The sequence below is a fragment of the Geotrypetes seraphini genome, chromosome 3 (genome assembly GCF_902459505.1).
Source record: "Geotrypetes seraphini chromosome 3, aGeoSer1.1, whole genome shotgun sequence".
In the NCBI taxonomy this organism is placed as follows: Eukaryota; Metazoa; Chordata; class Amphibia; order Gymnophiona; family Dermophiidae; genus Geotrypetes; species Geotrypetes seraphini.
Window position 1 is genome coordinate 198936319 of NC_047086.1, and position 23033 is coordinate 198959351.

The window sequence follows — 23033 nt, forward strand, 5'->3', positions numbered from 1 at the left end:
CTGCAGCTGACAGGCCGATCCCTGGTGGTACCTGTTAGCCAGCTTGCACAAGTATTTTTGGAGCTTGAGGCCATCCCCTGCTTTAATTCCTCTTCTACTCCATCCAGACTTTGTCCATTCTTTCTTTCCACACTACATGCCTGGAACAGACTGGTTATGCTCCATCTCTAGCAGTTTTCAAATCCAAACTTAAAAGCCCATTTCTTTGAAGCTGCTTTCAACTCTTAAACTGTAGATACAATGTACAGGGTACAAAATCTTTATTGGAAAAAATGCAATGTAGCAATCCCCAAAAAAGGGTGGTTCTCTTTTATGAAGAAACAGGATCTGACACAGTCCGTGTTTCGGAAAACACTCCTTACTCAGGGATCCAAGTTGTTATGATTCATAAATGTAGAGAACCTTATTTAAAATCAAATAACAAAGGTAATCCGTCAATGGCAGACAGAAGCACTACGTTGTCTGCCATTGATGGATTACCTGTGTTATTTGATTTTAAATAAGGTTCTCTACTTTTATGAATCATAACCTGGACCCCTAAGGAAGGAGTGTTTTCTGAAACACGGACCATGTCGGGTTCTGTTTCTTCATAAAAGCGAACCACCCTTTTTCTTGATTGCTACATTGCATTTTTTCCAATAAAGATTTTGTACCCTGTACATCATATCTCCAGTTTTTTTCCTTGTTTTTGTTGTTTGATTTTTCACTGCAGACTTGTTAGATTATTCTTTTTTTTTTGTTAAACTCTTAACTCCTACTCATGGTCAGATACCTATACCCATTGTGTCATTCCTTCTACCAGAAATTCCCCAACCCTGATATGTCCTTATTGTAAGTTCTTCTAAGCAGGGGTTGTCTATTAAATGTACATTATGACCACTCAGGAAACAATCCGAAGAGGTTTGGTACTGAAGAGGGACAGAGGATGGAGCCACCACTCCATGCTGGCTCAAGCCTTCAGTATCCAGGGTAAACGCGTCTGTGGGCTCTTGCTCAAGGCACTCAAAAAGGTTTAAAGCACTGCTGGAGCACTTAAATCAAGGCAAAAAGGATCTCAGAAATCCACACCAAAGATCATTACAATCTCACTTGGCTAACAGCAATCAAAAATGGTTATATTTTTACCCTTTCCTTATATGTTCTTATCCTGTCCCTTTCCCACTGCTCATTTGTAACTTACCCTCCCTACCTCACCTAATGTTTCAAGACTTGTTTGTCCGGTTGGTATATCCTTTACTCGTTTGTGTTTTTCTCCCCTCCCCCCCCTTTTTAAATTGTAAACTGCTGAGATTTTAACCTCGGTTTTATATTTGTGGAATATCAAATAAATTGAACTTATGGAGGGGGGTTTCGTTCATCGATCCTTAAAAAACCCTTCAAATTAACTAGATTGCATACACAAACCTACAATAATGTTTTTTCTTATTTTACTTATTTGCTTTTTATACTTTTTTGTGTTTCTTTATATTAATTAAATAGTGACCAACAATTTTTGGGGTAAAGCCATTTGTGATCATCAAGTTTATTGGTGCTTGATATACTGCTTATAAGTACGTGAAAAGCATATGCAGCATTGACAGATGCCAGTCTTCTCGGTTGGTGAGTTCATTGCAACCATAGTCCGATTCGGGGGCATGGACGTCCTTCTCAGAGGAAGTGATTGATCAACAGCCTAGAACTATATGTCATTCGGTTGGCTCTGATGAAATTGCAGAACTATCTAGAAGGTAAGGCGGTCAGAGTCTTCTCTGATAATGCTACAGTGGTGACATATGTCATTTGCCAGGGAGGCACCAAATGTGCATCTCTGGCTGGGAAGCTCACATGCTCTTTCCCTGGGCATAGTGTCATCACCAGTAGTAAGATCCTAGAGATCAACCTTTCATTCATTGATACACCAAGAGATTACTGGAGGCCCAACAGTCCTGGCTTGGAATCATTGCATGTTGGGTATTCAAATTCTGTTTCTCATAAGGAAAGCAGAACTAGAATTTGGGGTCCTTTTACAAAGGCGCGATAGCGGTTTAACGCGCGGAATACCACGCGTTAAACCGCCTGCCGTGCTAGTACCTAACGCCTCCATTGACGATGCTTTAGGATTTTAGGCTGCCGCTGGGGTTAGTGCGTGATGAAATGTCTGATGCGCTAACTCCCGTAGCGCGCCTTGATTAAAGGAGCCCTATATGTAAGGTTATCAGATGATTTTATGCAAGGTATCACGGATTGAACCAAAGGTTGAAATTCCTATTAATGTTCATAGTTAAGAATAAGACAAAGAATAGAAAACAGATTTTTTTTCTTTAAAAAATAAAGTAGAAAATACATAGGTTTGAAAAAGTTGTAGGAGGCCATCAGGGCTGGAACCAAGCCAGTTTCTACAGCTCTTGAGAATGAACAATTTTTAATGTGCACCACCCTCTTTTATAGCCAGGAACAAGATAATTTCCCTTCATTATGTAAGCTGCTTGTTTAGGTAAATGGAAGATGAAAGACTTGAAGGCATTGCAATAGTGAAATATAAAAAATCTCTTTAATTTACATGGATTATCCTGTAATTTAGCAAAATAAAAAAAATAATAATCATTCTCTAATCCACTTAAATTCTTCTTTGGGATTCAAATCCAGCATTATCTTGATCACAATATTTTCTGATGATGCTAGCACATTTTCTACCACATTTTACATTACATTTATGCTGGTTCTAAATGATCTATTTGACATACCCACATAAATTTTATTAAATACTATATGTGATCTGATCTAAAACTCAAATGATGATCGAATATAATCTCCAGTATGTCTCCAGCAAGCTAAATTATGGGCTTGAGTACCTGTTACCAATAATTTTATTAATATCCATAATTCTTTTTCATTATGTAAACTGATTATCCAGAGATTGCTGTGCACCTATTATCTGAACATAATCCCTTTTAATTTCAAGTAACAGTCAGTTAATTGAAGGAAGTCAGTGTTAATAAAGTACCATCATATGTTTGAAACGCACCCTGGGATTCAGACCAATTAGCTGTTCAGCATGCCACAGCATTGACTTGGGTATTGCGCATTACCATCCATTCTCATGAACAGTTAAATCAGTTTCATAATAGAAAGTATTTTTGGTAGAATGAATGTTCTAGTACAGTGTTTCTCAACTCAGTCCTGGAGTACCCCCTTGCCAGTCAGGTTTTTAAGATATCCACAATGAATATGCATGAAAGACATTTTCATATAATGGAGGCAGTGTATGCAAATCAAGTTTATGCAAATTCAATGTGGATATCCTGAAAACCTGACTGGCAAGGGGGTACTCCAGGACCGAGTTGAGAAACACTGTTCTAGTATAAAAGGCATTTGAATCTTGACCAGTAGGTTATTCTCATCTAGTCACGAGTTGTGTAGAAGGCATCATCTACATTTCTTTATCTCCCAGCTCCGCCTCCTGCACCCCTGAGCAGTGCTCTAGCTCCTCAGTTTTTCCTTCTACACACAAGTTGGAAGGTGTCTTTCTGATCTGCTCTGATCTTGCTGTATTATTTTCTGGTTTTTAATCTAGATTTAGAGGCATTTCGATATTCTAGAGGTCCCCAGTGTTACTGGGGCAGCTATGCCTGATAAGAGACACAGACTATCTTGGCAGAAGTCTGTTGTGGTGAGGGCATCCTTTCTCAAGGGCACTTACCTGGCCAGCCTTCATTAATACTTTCAGTAGCTCAGGGACTGTTCCCCTGGTAGCATCGCTTTTTGTTAGTACCTTAGCTAGAAAGATGCCCCCTGGAAAGATGCATGAGGAGCTATGGGGGTCTAGGATCTCAGGCTCTCTTAGGATCTGACTGTCAGCCCAAAGAAACAAGCATTTGGATTACTTTGACATGCTTGTCTGAGGCAGAAGTCTCTATTCCCCAGCTGCTGTTTTCAGTTGAAGCAGGCACAGCACCTACGGTTCTGTGAGTCCAATCCATTATTATCTATGAGGAAAAGATTTCTGGGGCTAGTGTTTGGGTCTGCCAACTAAACAAAACCCCACTGTTGAACACAGCAAACTGTGAAAAAAGAGAAAATGATCTCTTACTAACAACTTACTCTGTAATCCCTTAGCATGATGATTAAAATAATTTAAATTGGAGCAATTCCTGTGAATCCTAATGAATTGTGAAAAAGTAAACTGTCCCGTAGTTTCTTTGGATGACAACTACTACAATTTAATAAGGTATTACTGTATATAGGTTTCACAAATGAACTAGTGATGAACCTATTCACATCCTGTTTGATAATAAGATCTAAATAATGAACTTTCTTAGAAAAACTCCATAGAAAAATGCAAATGCTGCTCACATGAGTTCAACCATGTTGAAAAAGCCAATAAATGTTCCACAGTACCCTACCACAACAACAACAAAAAAGGTCATCATGATAAAAGAATTCCTCATCCTTACCCTGCTCAGTAAAATCAAAAAATACTTCTTCAATTCGACATCTCTGCCGTCTTCGACTCTGTTGACCACCGCTTTCGACTCTGTTGACCACCATCTTCTCCTAACGAAACTGTCTGAGATAGGAGTGACAGAGAAACCATTCTAAGGTGAAACATAGAAATAGACGGCAGATAAGGGCCACGGCCCATCTAGTCTGCCCACCCTAATGACCCTCCCCTATCTTTGCCTAGTGAATAGAACCCACGTGTCGATCCCATTTGGCCTTAAAATCAGGCACACTACTGGCCTCAATCACCTGCAGTGGAAGAGTATTCCAACGATCAACCACCCTTTCAGTGAAAAAGAATTTCCTGGTGTCACCTCATAGTTTCCCGCCTCTGATTTTCCACGGATGCCCTCTTGTTGCCGTGGGTCCCTTGAAAAAGAAGATATCTTCTTACGCTTTGATGCGGCCCGTGAGATACTTGAACGTCTCGATCATGTCCCCCCTCTCTCTGCGCTCCTCGAGCGAGTATAGCTGCAGTTTGTCTAACCGTTCTTCGTACGGGAGATCTTTAAGTCCCGAGACCATCCGGGTGGCCATTCTCTGAACCAACTCCAATCTCAGCACATCTTTGCGATAATGTGGCCTCCAGAATTGCACACAGTATTCCAGATGGGGCCTCACCATGGATTTTCTTCAGAACAGAGAATACGTTGTCAAAAAGGATGGGATCCTCTTTAACAGCTGGAAGGCCTTCTGTGGAGTTTCACAGGCTCCCCGCTTTCCCCTATCCTATTTGAGCTCACTTGGAGGCACCAAATTCAAGGATGAGATCTGTATTCCCTCTGAATTCTTCCCGTCCTACTTGTTCCTTTCATGTTCTAATATAATTCCTTCTTGATGTAAATTGCCTTGAGCCTAATTAGATATCGAGTGACACACAAATAACAGATTAGATTAGATTGTTTATTCTTTCCAAAAATACTAGTATTAGGGGGCATATAATGAAGCTACTAAGGCCTAGATTCGCTAACCTGAATATCTGTGTCTGATCCGTGGGCGATTGGAGGTAGGCTGACTGATTCACCAACCATCTTCATGCAAATGGGGGTGATCGGAGGCATGCCCCCATCCACTGACATGGATCGCTAGGTAGTGATCCTGACGCATGCACAGATCTACTTTGCCTGTAGATCAGGGGTAGAGAACTCCGGTCGAGAGCCGTATTCTAGTCGGGTTTTCAGGATTTCCCCAATGAATATGCATGAGATCTATTTGCATGCACTGCTTTGAATGCATATTCATTGGGGAAATCCTGAAAACCCAACTGGAATACGGCTCTCGAGGACCGGAGTTCCCTACCCCTGCTGTAGATGGTCTGTGCATGTGTTTGGTGTCTTGGTTTTTTTTAACTTTTTTAAATTTGCCCCGACTCCTGCTCTCTGCCACCCTTCCCTGTAGTGCGAACCCGCGGGTTTAAAGCGGGTTAAAACCATTGGCTTGCACTGCAGGGAAGGGAGGCAGAGCAGGAGAGTATAGGGGGGGCATGAAGGAAGGAGAGTCGGGGCTGAGCAGGGCAGGAGAGTCGCGGCTGAGCAGGACAGGTGAGTCGGGACAGAAATGCAGGAGAAGTCGGCAGAGAGCTGGAAAGGTCGTGAGCGACTGGTCCCCACCGAATGGCTGCAATAGGTTCTCGCAGGACTCGCGAGAACTTACGGCAACCATTCGGAAAGTAGCACGGGGCCGAGCAGGAGAGCGTGGTAGAAAGCTGGAATGCTCTTCCGGAGGCTGTTATAGGGATTCAAGACAAAATTAGACAAGTTCCTGCTGAACAAGAATGGGCGCTGGTAGGGTGCTGGTCTTTGACCAGAGGGCCGCCACGTGAGCCGACTGCTGGGCATGATGGACCACTGGTCTGACCCAGCAGCGGCAGTTCTTATGTTGAAGAGCATGGGTCCAAGCTCCGAACCATGCGGCACTCCATTCATGATGCTTTTTCAGTCCAAGTATTGTCCATTTACCCCCACTCTGTTTCCTATCCACAAGCCAGTTTTAAATCTATGTATTTCGCCCTCGATTCAATGGCTCGCAATTTTTCGAAGTAGTCGTTCATGCAGAACCTTGTCGAACGCCTTCTGAAAGTTCAGATATACAATGTCGACCAGGTTACCCTTATCTATCTTTCTGTTTACTCCTTCGAAGAAGTGCAGCAAGTTCGTCAAGTAAGATCTTTCTTTGCTGAAGCCTTGCTGACTGGTCCTCATCAGATTGTGTCCGTCAAGGTGATCAATGATGCGGTCCTTTATCAGCGCCTTTACTATCTTTCCTGGTACCGAGCTCAGACTCACCGATCTGTAGTTTCACGGATCTCCCCTCGAACCTTTCTTGAAGATCGGGGTAACATTCACCACTTTCCAGTTTTCCGGAATCCTTTCTGATTTGATTGACAGATTGGCTATTAGTTGAAGCAGTTCAGCTATAGCCCCTTTCAGTTCCTTGATTACCCTTGGATGGATGCCATCCGGTCTGTCACACCCTGGGTTCTTGCCGATGTTGCAAGCCCCAGGAAAATGACCAAAACTCCAGTCCCACGTGTCCCTTGCTACTAAGGGATCCTCCAAGTCTTACTTTTAGGCATGCATGCAAGGAATACAGGTTTCAGTCAGAATGTGAAAAACCAAAAATAGCTTTATTTCAGTAATGGTAACATAATTCAAAAACTTTCAGACATCAGCTTTGCAGTGCAGTATGCAGTCACAGCACATGACATCAAACTCATAAAGGTTCCAAAAACAAAACTTGAATAACACTGCAATTACAAACGGTCCCTGCTTCTGGGCTCGCAAGCTTATGGGTCTCAGTTCTCTTCACCAGAGCAACAGTGTTTTAAATCAATATCCTTTTTTCCCAACAGTTCATTTGTATGTTCCAAAAATCATTGATATATCACAAATCTTCAATAGCACATGTACGTTTCCCTTCTCTGCAATAGTGCACTTGGGATTAGCCACAGCTGAGAGAAAACAACGTGCTGGCTCAGCTTGGCAATCAGCCAGGAAGTACAAACACTCATACCACGTTATATAATTCAGGGCTTTAAAGAAAACTTCTGCATTTAAGCTTTCAGGGAGAGTTTTAAAACTGAAGTTTCTAAACTTTCAGATTCCCTAGCAGCACAGAGGAATGAACAGCATGAGAAAACATCCAGGTTTAAACTCACTATATTTCCATAGGCAATGGCTGAGTTTCAGTGCATGCCTGGCTTGCCTGGGTGTCCATTGCTTCCTCCTCTGGCTGCTCCCAAGGCTCCCTGATATGAGCTGCATCATCTGCTTCTAGCATGGGCCAGTCTGAGAGAGTCTGGCTCTCTCCAGCTTCATACCCTCCTGGGTATTCCTCTCCCGGGTGCCTCATGAGTCTGGCTTCCCTTGGCTGCCTCCCCCTCTCTGTTCCCAGCAGGCTCATTATATCTGGTGGAAAACCACTCCCCTTCTGAGACTGTGGGGGAAGGGTTTTCCACCTACTGACTTGCTTCCTGCTTTCACAAACGGGATACTTTCTAGCCCTGGTTTTAACTGGCTGTTCAAATTTCCTGAGGTATTTAACAGTGTCAGGATGAGGTTTGCCTAGAGTGAAACTTTCACACTTATTCTGTCCTTTTGCTGTTATTTCCATTTCCCAGTCAGAGCTAGAGTCAGCTTGATTAATTAATTGGTCAGTCACCTGATCCGCTCTCCTGCACCTAGGTGGCTTGTGCACATTCCTGCTCCCTGGGACAAAACCAGGAACGGATCCGGGTTTATTGTGGGTAAGACCCGAAATAGACCTGGGTTTGTCCCAGGTCCCAGGGATGTATCGTTTTTAAGCCTATCAATCTGCCTGCATACCTCTTCTAGACTGACCGTCAACCCTGTCAGTTTCCCGTCTTCATTTCCTTTTTCCAGTTTTCATCCATTTTTGACCTTTTCCATTCCTTAAATGAAGTCTTCTTGTCTCTGATCGCTTCCTTCACCATTACAGTGAGCCACGTCAGTTCCTTGTTCTTTTTCCTCTTGGATCCCTTGTTGATATGTGGTATATATAGATTTTGCGCCTCGGTGACTGTGTCCTTAAAAAGGGACCATGCTTGCTCTAGAGTTTTTACAGTGCTTATCCTCTTCTTAATTTTCTTCCCCACCATGAATCTCATGCCTTCTTAATTCCCTTTTCGAAGTTCAGTGCTGTGGCTGTCTTTCTGGGTCGATGTTTTGCCCCTTTGTCCAGGTTGAAGCGGATCATATTGTGATCACTGCTTCCCAGCATCCCTTCTACTTCTACACCTTGCACTGGTCCTTGTAGTCCATTTAGAATTAAATCCAGAATTGCATTTCCTCTCGTATTTTCCTTGATAAGTTGTTCCAGAAAGCAGTCGCCTACAGCATCCAGGAGCTTGGTCTCCCTACTGCAGCTAGAAGTGCCTAGGTTCCAATCTATCCACAGATAATTGAAGTCACCCACGATAATTGCGTTGCCTCCCTTGCAGTTGCGTTTAATCTTGTCCGTCATTTCTCCATCAATTTCTTCGGACTGCCCTGGGGGTCGGTAGTAGATGCTGATCTTTGTTTCCGTTCCAAATTTTGACCCATTGAGACTCTACCTTATTTTTCGTTTCCGGCATGTTCTCTCCGGTAGACTCAGTTCCCTCTTTGAAGTATAAGGCAATACCTCCCATCTTTTTGACCCACTGTCTCTGCGATATAGCTTGTATCCCAGTAGCACAGTGTCCCAGACGTTTTCCTCGATCCACCATGTTTCCGTGATGCCAGTGATATCAAGGTTATCTTTTTGTGCCATAGCCTTCAATTCCCCCATCTTATTCCTTAGGCTCCTTGTGTTCGTGTACATACACTTGAGTTTGCAGCCTGTTACTTTCTTGCATTTCCTTCCCTCTTGTGTCCCTTTTGATCTGCCAGGATTTCTATCTTGCCTATGATCCGGTGAGTCTTCCCCGCTATCTTCCTGCACAGTATCCTCTGGGTATACCGGTTCCCGAACTATCAACTCTTGGTCAACTGTCAGCTTTCCTCTTCTTCCTATTTTAAAAACTTCTCAATTTATCTCTTGATGTTGCTTGCAAGTAGCCTCGTTCCATCTCCGCTGAGGTGGAATCCATCCTTCCTGAATAGCTTGCTCTTCCCCCAGAACGTCGTCTACTTGCGCACGAAGTGGAATCCTTCTTCCTCACACCAGTGCCTCATCCATGCATTGACTGCAGCTTTGTCTGCCTCTTCTCATCGGCCCTGGATACCGGCAGGATCTCCGAGAACGCTACCCTCGGCGTTCTGGTCTTCAGCTTCCCTCCTAGCATCCAGAACTGGTACTTCAGTCCTTCCCTGCTCACTTTGTTTGTCCCCACGTGGATCACCACCGCCATATCTTCCTCTTCCATGCTGTCGATGATCCTGTCGATGTGGCTCACTATATCTTCTACCTTGGTTCCCGATAGGCAGGTCACCTGCTGATCCTGTCTTCCTCCCGCTATGTGGCTGTCGACTTGTCTGATGATGGAGTCCCCCATGATGTTTGCTGTCCTCTCTATCTTCTTTCACCTCTCTAGCGCAGGTCCATGTCCCTGGTGTATGTCCATCTCTCCAGCCGTAGGCCTGTGTCCTCTGTGCACTTCCATCTTCCTCATCCTGGTGTTGGCTTGCACCGGACTCATCTTCCTTGTGGTTGTCTTCCAGGTGGTCCTCACTCACTGTAGGTGTATCTTGGCAGCTCCACTGTTGTTGGTGATTTTTCCATGGCCTCCCTGTATGCCTGTTCGATGAACTTCTCTAACTCCCTGACTTCTTCCTCAACGTTTTCCTCTGTCATGAAGTTTTCTGCTCTCTGTCCTCCTCTTCCACTGCTCGAAGTGCTTCTACTTCTAGTATTCTGCCTTCCAGGAGTCTGACTTGCTTCTTCTGGCCCTCTAGTTCCTTGCATCGAGTGCATACATAAGACCACCTCCCAGAGGTGGCAAAATGTACAGAAAACTGGGTAGCTCAACATCCTGTTTCTGTCTGCTACATCCATTGCTCTCCACTTGATGGTCTGTTGTCTGAAGTGGCTTCTCCTTGTGTAGGAATCTGTGTAGCATCCTCGGTGTTACTGTGAAGTCCTTTTCTTGATTTTAAATCTGCTATGCCTGTTGCTTATGTGTGTTCTCTGTGTCTGCTGTGCCCAACCCCTCCTGCCGGCGATTGGGAGTTTGGGGGGACGGCGTTCCGTCAGGAGGGGTTGGGCACCCTCCTGCTGGCGATTGGGAGTTTGGGGGGGCGGCGTTCTGGCAGGAGGGGTTCGCCACCCTCCTGACGGCAATCGGACAGGCGGCCGCTATACTTATCCCTTGCCGCGATAAGTGTAGTGGCCTCGTCTAATCTAACCCGATTCTCTAACCGGCGTCTGTAACATGGACACCAGTTACAGAATCGGGGTTAGTGTAGGCCCGATTCTGTATAGGACACCTCTCCTGGGCGTCCTATACAGAATCAGGGCCTAAATGTTCTGAAGGGTGAGGGTGGGGGGAGGGATACTTTTAACTTCATTTTAGCCCTTTGAATACATACATCCAGGTGGGTGGGAGGAAAGCGGGATTACGTTACTACTTTAAATAGGGAAAGGTTATTGAAAGAATCTATGTATTTATGCTTTTGTTGACTAGTTATTGGATGGGTGGTGGGTTTAAATGCTCATGTATGTCTGTAAGATGAATGTGCTTTTCTTGTATATGTTTATATACTTCTGTATTGCACTGTTGATATATGAAAATCAATAAAGATTTAAAAAAAAAGAAAACTAAATGTTCTTTTGAGAACTGAAGGTCTTAAACCTTAAGAATGATCTTTTGCCTTAGAATTCTAAGAAGTTCTGTGCTTCAGAGCTGTGTCCAGTCAGTATTCCTATACTAATAGGCTCTATGTGAGGAAGTTGTGAGACCGAGGTAATTACCGAAGAGTTTTATTATTTCAGAATCAAAAATACTTGGATGTACAGATTGAGGTTGCTCAGATATTGTGTGTTGAAACTTTGTGAGCTGGTGTCTTATCAGGAACATTTTGTTTTGGTTTTCCTGGAAGGGTCAGCTTAGGGCTAAAAGTATTATCTGTTCTTTTCCACATTTAGTTAGAAATACGTGGCCTTAGCCTAAGAAGACACTGACTTTAGCCTGCATTCATCTAGGGAGGTTAGGGTTTTTACTTCCTTTCATTTGGTTGCAGATAGTAACGAACATCCAGATCTTCAGAGGAGCTGCTGATTCCAGACAGGTGACAGGACAACTTAGCAGTACCCAATGCAAGAATGCGGCAATATCAGTAACAACAGGTTTTTTAATACTTTATTTTTGGGTGCACACATAAATACACTTCTTTTGTATTTTATTGAACTTTAGGACTGAGAAACACTGTCTGGTTTTAAAAGAATCACCTAGTCAAATACTTGCCTGTGGTTCTGGATAACCTGGAGCAAAGTTGGTATTAAGCTGAAATGCATGCCATATTTGTTTGAAGTTTGAATATTATCATAATTCTATTGATATAATTAATGTAAATTTGATCACATATGAATGGTAAATTAGCTTTGCTATTCATTTATCTTTAAATTTAATTTGCCTTGTTTAAACAACATCTGATAATAATTGTTGGGCATACCTATTTAGTTTTTTCACCCTTAACTGTCATTGTTTTTAGTTGCAACAGATAAATACAATTATTTAAATGTTTAATCTCTGTGTTGGTGTGAATTGAAGAGGAAACCTATTGAATCATCTGACCGTGATTATAACATTTCATACATTTAATTGTAATAAATTGTAATGTAATTGCATCACATCCCCTCTAGGGATTTTTACATTTGTTAACCCCCCACCCCCCGAAAACTTGCCTTTCACTGTTGGCAGCGGCACAACTTGCTGCTCTGGTCAGTGTTAGGCCTTCACTGCTGGTCCCGCCTACTTCTTGCTTCCTGCAAAGGCAGGACCCAATAGAGCAGTGGTCTCAAACTCGCGGCCCGGGGGCCACATGCGGCCCGCCAGGTACTATTTTGAGGCCCTCGGTATGTTTATCATAATCACAAAAGTAAAATAAAACAGTTTCTTGATCATATGTCTCTTTAGCTATAAATGACAATATTATTATTGGAGACTTGGCCAAAAGGAAAGATTTATAAACTATGAAGAGTTTTACCTCATGCAAAATTGTCATTTCTTTAATAAGTCATTAACTATTTTTTCTGCGGCCCTCCAAATACCTACAAATCCAAAATGTGGCCCTGCAAAGGGTTTGAGTTTGAGACCACTGCAATAGAGGGAAAGGCCTGATGCTGGCTAGAGCGGTGAGTTGTGAAGGCTGCTGCTGTTGCAGCCGCAAATGGGAAGAGGTTCCTAGACCATGGGGGCCCCTGGAGCTGGGGGGGTCCAGGGTAGCTGCCCTGTTTGCCTCGCCTAATGTTGGCCCTGGGAGCACCCCTTTATAGTCTGCACTTGGGGTGGACCGCCCTTACCGCCTCCCCCTTGGTACACCAATGCTCCAAAACACACTGCAATTTTGAATTATCCAAAAGATGCTGCTGTTCTTGAACTTTAAAATCAAACAATCTCTTGGAAAAAGCAGTATTCATACCTAGATTTTTTTTAAATACGCTGTAGAGCAGTGCTTCCCAAACCTGTCCTGGGGAATCCCCCTCCAGTTGTGTTTTCAGGGTATCCACAATGAGAACACATAAGATAAAGTTGCATGCAATTGAGGTAAGTATACAAACTTATTTGTATTTAGTGTGAATATCCTGAAAAGCTGACTTGTTAGAGGCTGCACAGGATAGATTTAGAAATCAGTGTTCTAGAGGTTTTGTAAATCCCAAAACCCTTCTGAGTTTTCCCATCCTAAATTCAGATTTGTCTGGTTGGCACCTGAAAAGGTAAGGCACTGTACTTGAATATTAACACCTCCTCCCTCCCCCCTGGTTTATATTCGAGTCAACCTTTTTTCTTCCTTTTTTGGGGGAAAAAAGGTTACCTCAGTTTATATTTGGGCCAGTTTATATTCAAATATATATGGTAATCTTGGTTGGAATTTGCTTTTGACTTATTTGATATACTTCTTAGCATAAAAAGTATTGGTTTTTAATATTACATTCTTTTGGAAGCTGTTCAAATAAATGAACATAATTGTCTGATGTACATTGCTTTATTTTATCACCGGAAACAATACCTATGGAGAGCTATTTTATAAATTCCTTTACTTTGTATCATGCTCTTTTTAAAACAACACAAAGACTGAAGTTCAACATTTTAGGCCTTTTAACTGTGCCACCATTTATTAACATTGTAGAGAAAATACAAAATTGTTACAAAGTTGGATGAGCATGACGAGCCAATGCTGATTGAATCACATTCTAAGATACCAGAATCTGAAAAGCTGGCACAGGAGAAGAAAGCCTTTAAATCTAGTCTACTCTGCAATGCACAAGCAGATGCTGACCCCACACAGAATGCTGAAGTTTGTAGAGCTAGAAAAAAAGCTGGTAGAAAGAACAGAGTTTTGGACTTTCCTCAAGGTTTTTCTTTCAGTGCTGTACTTTTGGGAAATAAATTTTCAGAAATCGAGGCACAAGCTTTGTTGGAACCAATCTGCATAATTTAATATAATAAACAAGATTAACAAGATTATAAAAGATGGTAGTAAATGAGTCAATGCTACAAAATGTTAAACTGTTTAATGTTACACATCTTTGGACTAATCACGTTATCTACAGAATACTGACACACTCTCAGAAGAATCAATAAATTCAATCTATATACAGAAATTTTCCCAGTGGGTAAATGGAAGGAGTGGAGAGGGGGCTGCATCTTCTCTTTTCTTGTACCACACATGATAATGGAAAAGAGCAGCGTTCAGTATTTATGAGCGTGTGGAATTGCCTATACTGGAGCATAAGCTTTCATTAGTGATCCCTTGTGGTGGGGTGGAATAGGCTTAGAAAGGAAAGTGAGAGAATCCTATTCTAATCATGACATTCGATGATGCTGTAGCCTCATTGTCCAGCCAAAGATCTCAAAACTTCACCTTCATATCCGATTCTTACACTGGGTTTATTCAGCAGTTTTTTCTTTTATTCATTTATTAAATCCTCTCAGCCCGCAGTATGGCTGTCCAGAGCGGCACCAAAAACACACTGCTCCAAAAACTTTGGGCACCACCTACTGAAAAAAATCACTTAACGCTTAAACAAACATTCATACAGGTCTTCTTATCCTATACGAAGATACACAGAGCTCACCAAAAGGGAATGATAAGCCTCAGAGATTCAACAGTAGTAATGTGGACAGAGTTCCAAGTTCCCTAATTCAGTCATTGGCACAAACACCTCCCCTCTGTGCTCAAAAAACTTAACGTGTTGAAATCTTTAAATTGTATCCAAACTCTTCAATAGACTGACCGCATAGCCATGAGTTCAATGCGGTCAACAAAAGATTATGGAATGATATAATATACAGAAATCTAATCTAATTGATCAGAAATTTAGAAAAAAGAAAAGTTTTCAAGAGTTTTCTAAAATGTTCATAAGACGTGGATCTAATTAATAATGGCTGAAGGGAACGTAAATAGGGCATGAGATTTTCTACTATTCTTTTGAGCCATCAATAACAAATCTGTCAACAAGATATAATGGGGCAACACCAAAAGCAACTTTATAATATAAGCATCCTAACTTAAAGATCATCCGGGCCTCGACCGGAAGCCAATGCAGCTCGCAATAATAGAGGGTTACATGGTCATACTTCCTCAGACCATAAATCATTCTTACTGTTGTATGCTGAACCAGGGTCAATGTAGCCAAATTTTTCTTAGTACTTGTCAAGTATACAATATTACAATAGTCCAGTATATTCAGAAGTAGTGTCTGAACTAGAATTGTGAAAGCAGCGTCATCGAAGTAGGATCTGATGGTATGTAGTTTCCATAAGGTATAGTATCCCTTTTGAACCACTGTGTCAATCTGATTTTTCATGGTCAAGCACTGCTCAAGAACAATTTCCAAGATTTTAATTGTAGGGCTTATTGTGTATGACATTGAATTGATCTTAGTTATTGGTTCAAAAATGATATTTTGTGATGACACAAGGAAGAATTTTGTTTTTCCTGGTTTAATTTCAATTTGAATTCCTGCATCCAGGATCCATCATGTTTAGCAATCTACTTTCAGTTTAGTTCAAAACCATTATAGCTGTTTAACTTTCAGTCATTTAAATCATATGTTGCTAATCGATATCTACTTGCTGTAATTGTGATAATGATAACTATTACTCAGAACTGCCCAAAAGAAGTCTTCACACACTTTCTCCTCTCCAACGATGACAGCGTTTCGCGGCTGTAAATGCTGCTGATTCAAGGAAATTATACATTCTCTGCATTCAGGTTACTTTCCAGGATGGTATCACTTCACAAAATGTCCTACAGCCATAGCTGAATAAAACTTTTACTACTTACTTTTAGCATCTTTCATATATAGGAAACCTCCACTTCCAGACTAAACTCACTCAAACCTTTGAGTGACAGCCACTCCTGGCATTGAACTGAAAGTGGATTGGCAAGATTAAAGCGTTTGGATAAAATTTAATGATATTTTTTCTAAAGTTAAGTTTTTTGAGCACCAGAGGGGAGGTGTGAGCTCTGTGTACCTTCATGTAGGATAGGCGCGTGGGATCTCTCGGAGAAAGAGATAATGGTTACTGTGGACGGGCAGACTAGATGGGCCATTTGGCCTTTATCTGCTGTCATGTTTCCGTTTCTAAGACGATCTGTATGAATGTGTGTTTAAGCGTTGAGTTTTTTTTTCAGTAGGTAGTGCCCAAAGTTTTTGGAGCAGTCTGTTTTTGGTGTTGATTTTCCCTACGAGACAACTTGTCCAGAGCAGTATACATTTTAAATATAATTTTTAGCTGAGCTAAAGATGTTCATATGCTGTATTCTGGTTACTCATTTCTCAACCCAACGTTTCACCTTCATCTCTTGTCTACCCAGTGTTTTAGTTCTATGTGTAGTTGAAGAGGAAGGTTTGAACTTCTGCAGGTTCACTGGCTGACCCTCCTACTACCCCGCTTCATGGAATGCATTCTCCAGGAGATTACAAATAAAACCATATCTATAGGAGGCATCTTCTTTTTACATATTTCCTGGTGGATTGGGTTCTTCAAGTTTCAGATATATCTGCTGACCGTCCAAGCTGGCACTGCCAACAGAATGAAACAACAAAGCCTCTTCTGTCCTGATCTGATGATATCAGTGGATATGAGGTTAGGATATTGCAGAGAAAGGAAAATTTGACAGGAAGATACACAAAGACGACGGGAGAATCGGGATAAAGAAATCATTTAGGGCCGGATTCTGCAATTGGTGCCTATAAAGATAGGTGCCTATAAATATGGCACCTATCAAATGTCAGTCACTCTTAGGCGCCAATTACAGAATCACGCATAGCGGCATCTAACTTAAAATTTAGGCATCTGTAATGTAGGCCAGGGTTTTAAAGACCTACATTATAGGCGGCTAAGTCCCTCAGAGAATCGTGTCTAGTGGAGTCTGTCACTCTGCACTGCTAAACATACCTACTTTAGTGTTAGGCATCATGCGATAAGCACCTATCTTGTAGAATCGTGCCTAAGAAGATAGGTGCCTCTCGCCCAATTTATTTTTCCCCCAATTATGAGCTTATTCAATTTTGGATTCATGATGGAAAAAAAAAGACCCTAAAACAATTCCAATCCTCTATTTCTAGAGGGGGATTTGAAGTGCAAATCCAGAACTGAGTGATCCAGAACATTAACCCTTCTCTAGTGCACAGACTATGAGGGTTACGCAGATTACAAATTCCAAAGCTCCTAGGACAGGTTAATGTAAGAAGAATTTCTATTTTGCCCCCATGTTTCCAACATGCTCGTATCAGAACTGCAGCTGTGATGTTGAGGTTGATCCATGATGGCTACCATATCACTCTGTGGGTTATGTTGATCTTTTGATGGTTTGTTTCTTGCATCTTTACTTCCAAGATAGCCTTTAAAACTTTGACCTTGAAAGGCTCATTTTCAACAGCTCAGGATCTGCATTTCACAAGCAGCTGCCAAATTTTCAACAGTAAGAAAGAGAATCCAGTTCAGAGTATCAAGCCAAATACAAAACAACAAAACCGAAATCCAAGTGCTAACAGCTGACTACTTTGAATATGTAGACTTACTGAGGCCAACTTATCACCCTGTTTTAAAACTATAAATGTAACTCTAGAAAATCTGTCACAGACGGACCAAGTGTAGATTGCTCTTGAAATGATGAGCAGGAAATAACTATAGGTTGTTTCTCAGAGCAAAATGCAAGCCCCAGATTTATATACATGTTCTATAGGCAGAATTAACTGAATAAACAATAACACTATAGATATAATGGAGGATTCTGAGATGCAAAGATAACATGCACGTACCATCATGATGAAATAGATTTGAGCTCCAGTCTACCATCCAAACCTGGGCCTATTGTGATTCATTTAAAGATACAAATATGGATGATAACATAGTAAATGACAGCAGATAAAGACTTGAACTGTCCATCCACTCTGCCCAATGGTCACACTCATTATACATTCCTGGTTAAATTGTCTTTTTTCTTTAATATTTCTGGGCAATAGACCATAGAAGTCTGCCCAATACTATCTTTATGCTCCCACTGTTGGAGTTGTCATCAAAGCTCACTCCAGCCTATCCTAACCATCCTGTCACTGGAGCTTCTATCAAAGCCCTCCCCAACTCATCCTAAACCAAATCACCATATATGGGGCACAGAGCATGGGGGATTGCCCAGTACTGGCCTTAGATTGTTTTATATCATTCATTGTCTAATTAGAGGTCCCTTTGTGTTCATCCCATGTTTTTGAATTCTATCACCGCCCTCTCTGTGAAAAATAATTTCCTAACATTTCTCCTAAGTTTGCCACCCTGCAACCTTAATTTATGCTATCTAGTTTTACCATTTTCCTTTCTCTTGAAAATATTTTCTATAGTAATACCTTTCAAGTATTTAAATGTCTGTATCGTATCTCCCCTGTCCCTCCTCTCCTCTAGAGTATACATATTCAGGTCTTCCAGTCTCTTCTTGTATTTCTTTTGGCGCAAACCCCATACTATTTTCGACGCTTTTCTCTGGACTGCTTCAATTCTTTTTACATCCTTAGTCAGATATGGCCTCCAAAACGGAACACAGTGCTCCAGGTAGGGACTGGGATTAGAGTTGCAACTGGGGATGGTATTTTAGAGTTGGTAAATGTAGGGAGTGTAGCTAATAGTTGGTATTTTTCATCTGGGATTAAATTTGGGCCCATATTGATAAGTTGGAATTTCAGCTAGTGATTAGTAGCTTGAGGCTGGGGTTACAATTGGTGACTATTTTGGAAGGAAATGGATTGGGGTTGTAGTTGTGTCTTGAGGCTGGGATTACTGCTGTTGGTTAATATCATGGAAGTGATTTGTATCCTGCACTGATAGTTTGAGTTTTCTGTGTTTAGGTTTGGGTTTGCAGCTGTGTTTAGGTTTGGGTTTGCACTTGTATTTTTGCATGCAGTGACTAGTAGTGTGTTCGGCGAGTGCATAGTTTTGTTCATTCAAGTCCATTGTCTTTGTGTAAAGTGTCTAAAGTTCTCTCTCTGTATTCATTGCCCCTTTCACTTACCAAACCCCCTTGAAGTTCTACTTTCAATTGGTAGGAGGGCAGATCTGGAGCCTGCACAACTGTTCTTGTGCCAGCTCAACTGAAGAGAACCTGATACGGTGTCCAACATGGTTCAGAAAAAAACACTGTTCCAAATTTAGAAGAAGCCTAACAGCTACTGCCCAGTTTACTCTCTGCATTTATAAAAGCCAGATGCTTCATAGCATAAATATATGTATGTATATACACAAGCTACAAAATCCATGCTGAGAAAATCGGTGAGGAATTGAATGGGGCCTGATTAGTTTTAAAAGGTATAATTTCTTTTCAGTTCTTGTGGTTTCCTTCAGGCTAGGATGATGCTGCACTTAGTCATTCCTAGAGCCAAATATTTGCAGGAAAAAGGAAAAAATGTAGACAACGTCCAGGTAGATGTTGAGCGCTCCAAAAATATATTCTTCTGGACTCAGAGAGTAGTGTCGATTCCCTATGAGCAACTGAGTGTCTAATGCCAGGAACTGGAGATAGAAAGAAACAAAAAAAGAGGTTAAGTAAAACTATTCAAGATAGCTTTAAAAAAGTACATGGCACACTAGGTTTTGATGAGGTGCTTTGGGGTGGGGGAGATCTAGTCTTAGCTTTATGCTCAGTTACAAATGCATCCTGAGGTTCCTGTTTCAAAGTGAAATATAAAATTGACAAAAAAGCTCTAATATTGAAGAAAATGTTTCCATTTTCTATTTGTTCAGTAGTGTCTCACACAGGCTTGACCATGACCTCATCTCTACCTTGTGGCACACAGACATGGGTTTGCCAGTGCATCTCAACCCTACCTTGCAATATCTCGTTATTACAGTAATGAGACTCCTACATTCAACTCTATCAGTGTACATGATCAACCTTGACTTCAGCTTTGCTTCAAGTGCAAAGACCCCACCCCTCCAATGCACTGCTTTGTCAATGCATATTAATTCTGATCTGCAGAGGGGACGCATGAGAAGGCTGAGACTGGAAGCCAGGGCTATAGTTATTTATGGAAGCATAAAAGGGGGGGGGACATGACAAAGTCATTAAAATTCTTGTCAAACAAGGAGTTCCACAAAGCAAGGCTCACATATGAAAAAGTTTGACTTTTTATTGAGAATAATTAAACTTGACTGAGACAAGGAAACTAAAATAGCTCCTTTTAAGAGGAGTGCAAGGATCTCTGTGGGTAGTTAACTTATTAGTTAACTTATTTGCCAGATACATTGGAGATTTTATATGCCAAGCTTTAAATACTAACTTTCTCCAAACTACCTCCAAAAAAATTCCTTCTATTGAACTTTTCTTGATTTTTGAGCCTCAGCCCCACCACTCCACCGCCTCAATATATTTTCATTGCAGTGAGCTTTACGTGGTACTATCATCACCGGCTCAAAAAAAAACTTTTAATCTCTCTATTAATTTATATATTCACTTTAAATACTATGCACAACAGATTAAACTTAATGCACTGGTCTACATGCATCCAGTGTAATTTGTGTAATCTGTTTTAAATGGTGCAACATATGTAATTGGTAAAAGCGTGACTTCACAATATGATTAATTTGAGAACTGAAGCATAAGCTGGAATCACAGTGAACACCCAAGGCAGTTACATTAGAAGAGAGCTTAACCCTGGTGCTCTGAATTTCTGGAAAAACTCTCAACATTTTTTTTTGCTCATGGGAAATCTGATATTGCTGATGTTTTTTTAATATTAAGTACCAAATTATGGTCAGACAGTCAGCTACCTAGTTGACTTTATTTACTATTAAGATCTTCTATGGCTGATTCTTGATTATCATCTAAGAAAACTAATTGGATATCATCAGCGAAAAAATGGAAATTGATTCCCCAAGTGTTGAGAAACTTAGCCAGAGGCACAAGGTACAGGTTAAAAAGAATTGGGAATAATGAGTATCCCTGAGGGACTCCAGATTTCAATTTACCCTTTGAAGATAATTCAATTTGCCAGTACACAGAATAGGAATGATTAGAAAATTAGGCCATGAATTATTTTAGTACCGTGGATCCTACACCAATTTCACTGAGTCTAGCCAATAACTTAGAATGAGAGACTGTGTCAAAAGCGGCTGTTAAATTATGTTGGATCCACAAGACATCCATCCCTTTTTCCATCTTTACCAAGATATCATCAACAATATCCAACAGTAATTATTCAGTATTGTGATTTTGACATGGATGAAAAACACTATTTTCCTCAATAAAATAATTTAACTGAACCAAAATGGCTTTTTTCTGTGTCTTTTCAAATTTAAATAAAAAATTTGAACTAGGCCTAAAATTTTGATAATCAACTTGATTTTGTTGGCCCTTTTTTTTTTTTTTACAAATTGGAGTAATAATAGCCTCCTTCATACTATCAGGGACAATACCTGTAGTACAATTCAAATTCCACAGTTTTCAGATTAAGCACACAGAAGATTAAAAAAAAACAAAAAAAAAAACCAGCTTCCAAAAGTAGTAGCCTTTGGACGCATCTGCTTCTGCTTGGTTCAATTAAAGTCTTCAGTTGTCATTTTTGGCCACTGCTGGACTGTCCTCTGCTGTTTTCTTTTGGAGTTTCAGCAGAACACGCTGGTACACATGCAAATTATAGAATTCTAATATAGGTGCATATGTTAACATTTAGGTGCAAATGAGCACACAAGAAGAAGGAAAGAATCCTCACAAAGGCTTCTGGGAAATAAAATAGTGAGAAAGGGACTGATTCTATAAGTGGCGCCAAGCAGCATGGTTGTCGATCAATTGTTAGGCACCATTTACAGAATTGTGCCTTCCGGCACCTAACTTGACTTAGGTGCCAGTAGGCGTCATAATGTTAGGTGCCAATATAAACCCTGGTCTAATTTACTGGTGCCTAAGTCATACCATGCCTAAGTCATTCACCACCCATAATGTTAGGTGCCAGTATAAACCCTGGTCTAATTTACTGGTGCCTAAGTCATACCATACCTAAGTCATTCTCACCCATAATTATGCCCATTTTTCAGGTAAGCATTGATAGGCACTGCTCCAAGTTTTGTTCAGAACTCTTGGTTTTAATTTGTTTTTAATGGTGTCAATTACAACGCCAATTAAGCTCATTAATCTGTTTTGAGTTCTTCATGGAACTCGGCTAAGCATCCTCAATCTAGGTACCTAGCGAAGCCTAACCTAGGCACCACTTATAGTATCATCCCCAAAGTGTACACTAGTACCATTCAAAGCTCACTCAACTACAGGTTACAATGGCACAAAGGATCAGGCTCAACAGTGCTGTGTTTCGGTGGTCATGCCTTCATCAGGAGTCACGCCATCATTAGAAAATATCACTCAGAAATTATAGTAAGCTTCTATTTGTCGTGTTCCAAACTAACAATAATGAAAAACAGCACGTCAATATAGCTGACAGTGTTAATTCAAATAAAGGTGTAGCCATTTACATCAGCTAAAGGGCTGTTGTAAGTGATCATTTCTTAATGCATGTGTATTCTAATAGTTTATAAAGAAAAGCAGGCACCTACTTTTCCCTATAGAATAGGCTTGAAATACAGTAACCAGTGACTGTAGTAAGCTCCCTGATATAGAATTACCCTCATAAGCACCTATTTCAAGCCTGTTTTGTAATGAAAAGTAGGTGCCTACTTTTCTTGTTGGCATACCAGTGCAACTGGTAGAAAATACAATCCACTCAATATTGAGATCACAAGAGGCAGCCCAGCTACCTCTTATGGTCTACAGTGATCCTAGATATTCATTGCTGGAGCAATATCTGGCCTCTGGCATTGAATACCTGGGTCAAGGTTTGACACTGCGGACTTAGTCAGCCAAGCCATTATTCAGTGGCTGACTTGCTAAGGCCTAGTGGCCAAAGAT

At 41.1% G+C, this 23033-nt stretch overlaps 1 protein-coding gene across 3 annotated transcripts in view; it reads right to left on the bottom strand.

The window, feature by feature from the left end:
* Window positions 1–13729: 13729 nt before the first annotated feature.
* The window catches only part of FAIM2 (Fas apoptotic inhibitory molecule 2), a 145927-nt gene continuing 136623 nt past the window's right edge, over window positions 13730–23033 (bottom strand). For all 3 annotated transcript variants that reach the window (XM_033937159.1, XM_033937161.1, XM_033937160.1), the window contains exon 12: window positions 13730–19648. In XM_033937159.1, the coding sequence (XP_033793050.1) occupies window positions 19499–19648 (150 nt within the window). In that variant the 3' untranslated portion in view covers window positions 13730–19498. The remainder of the gene's footprint in view (window positions 19649–23033) is intronic.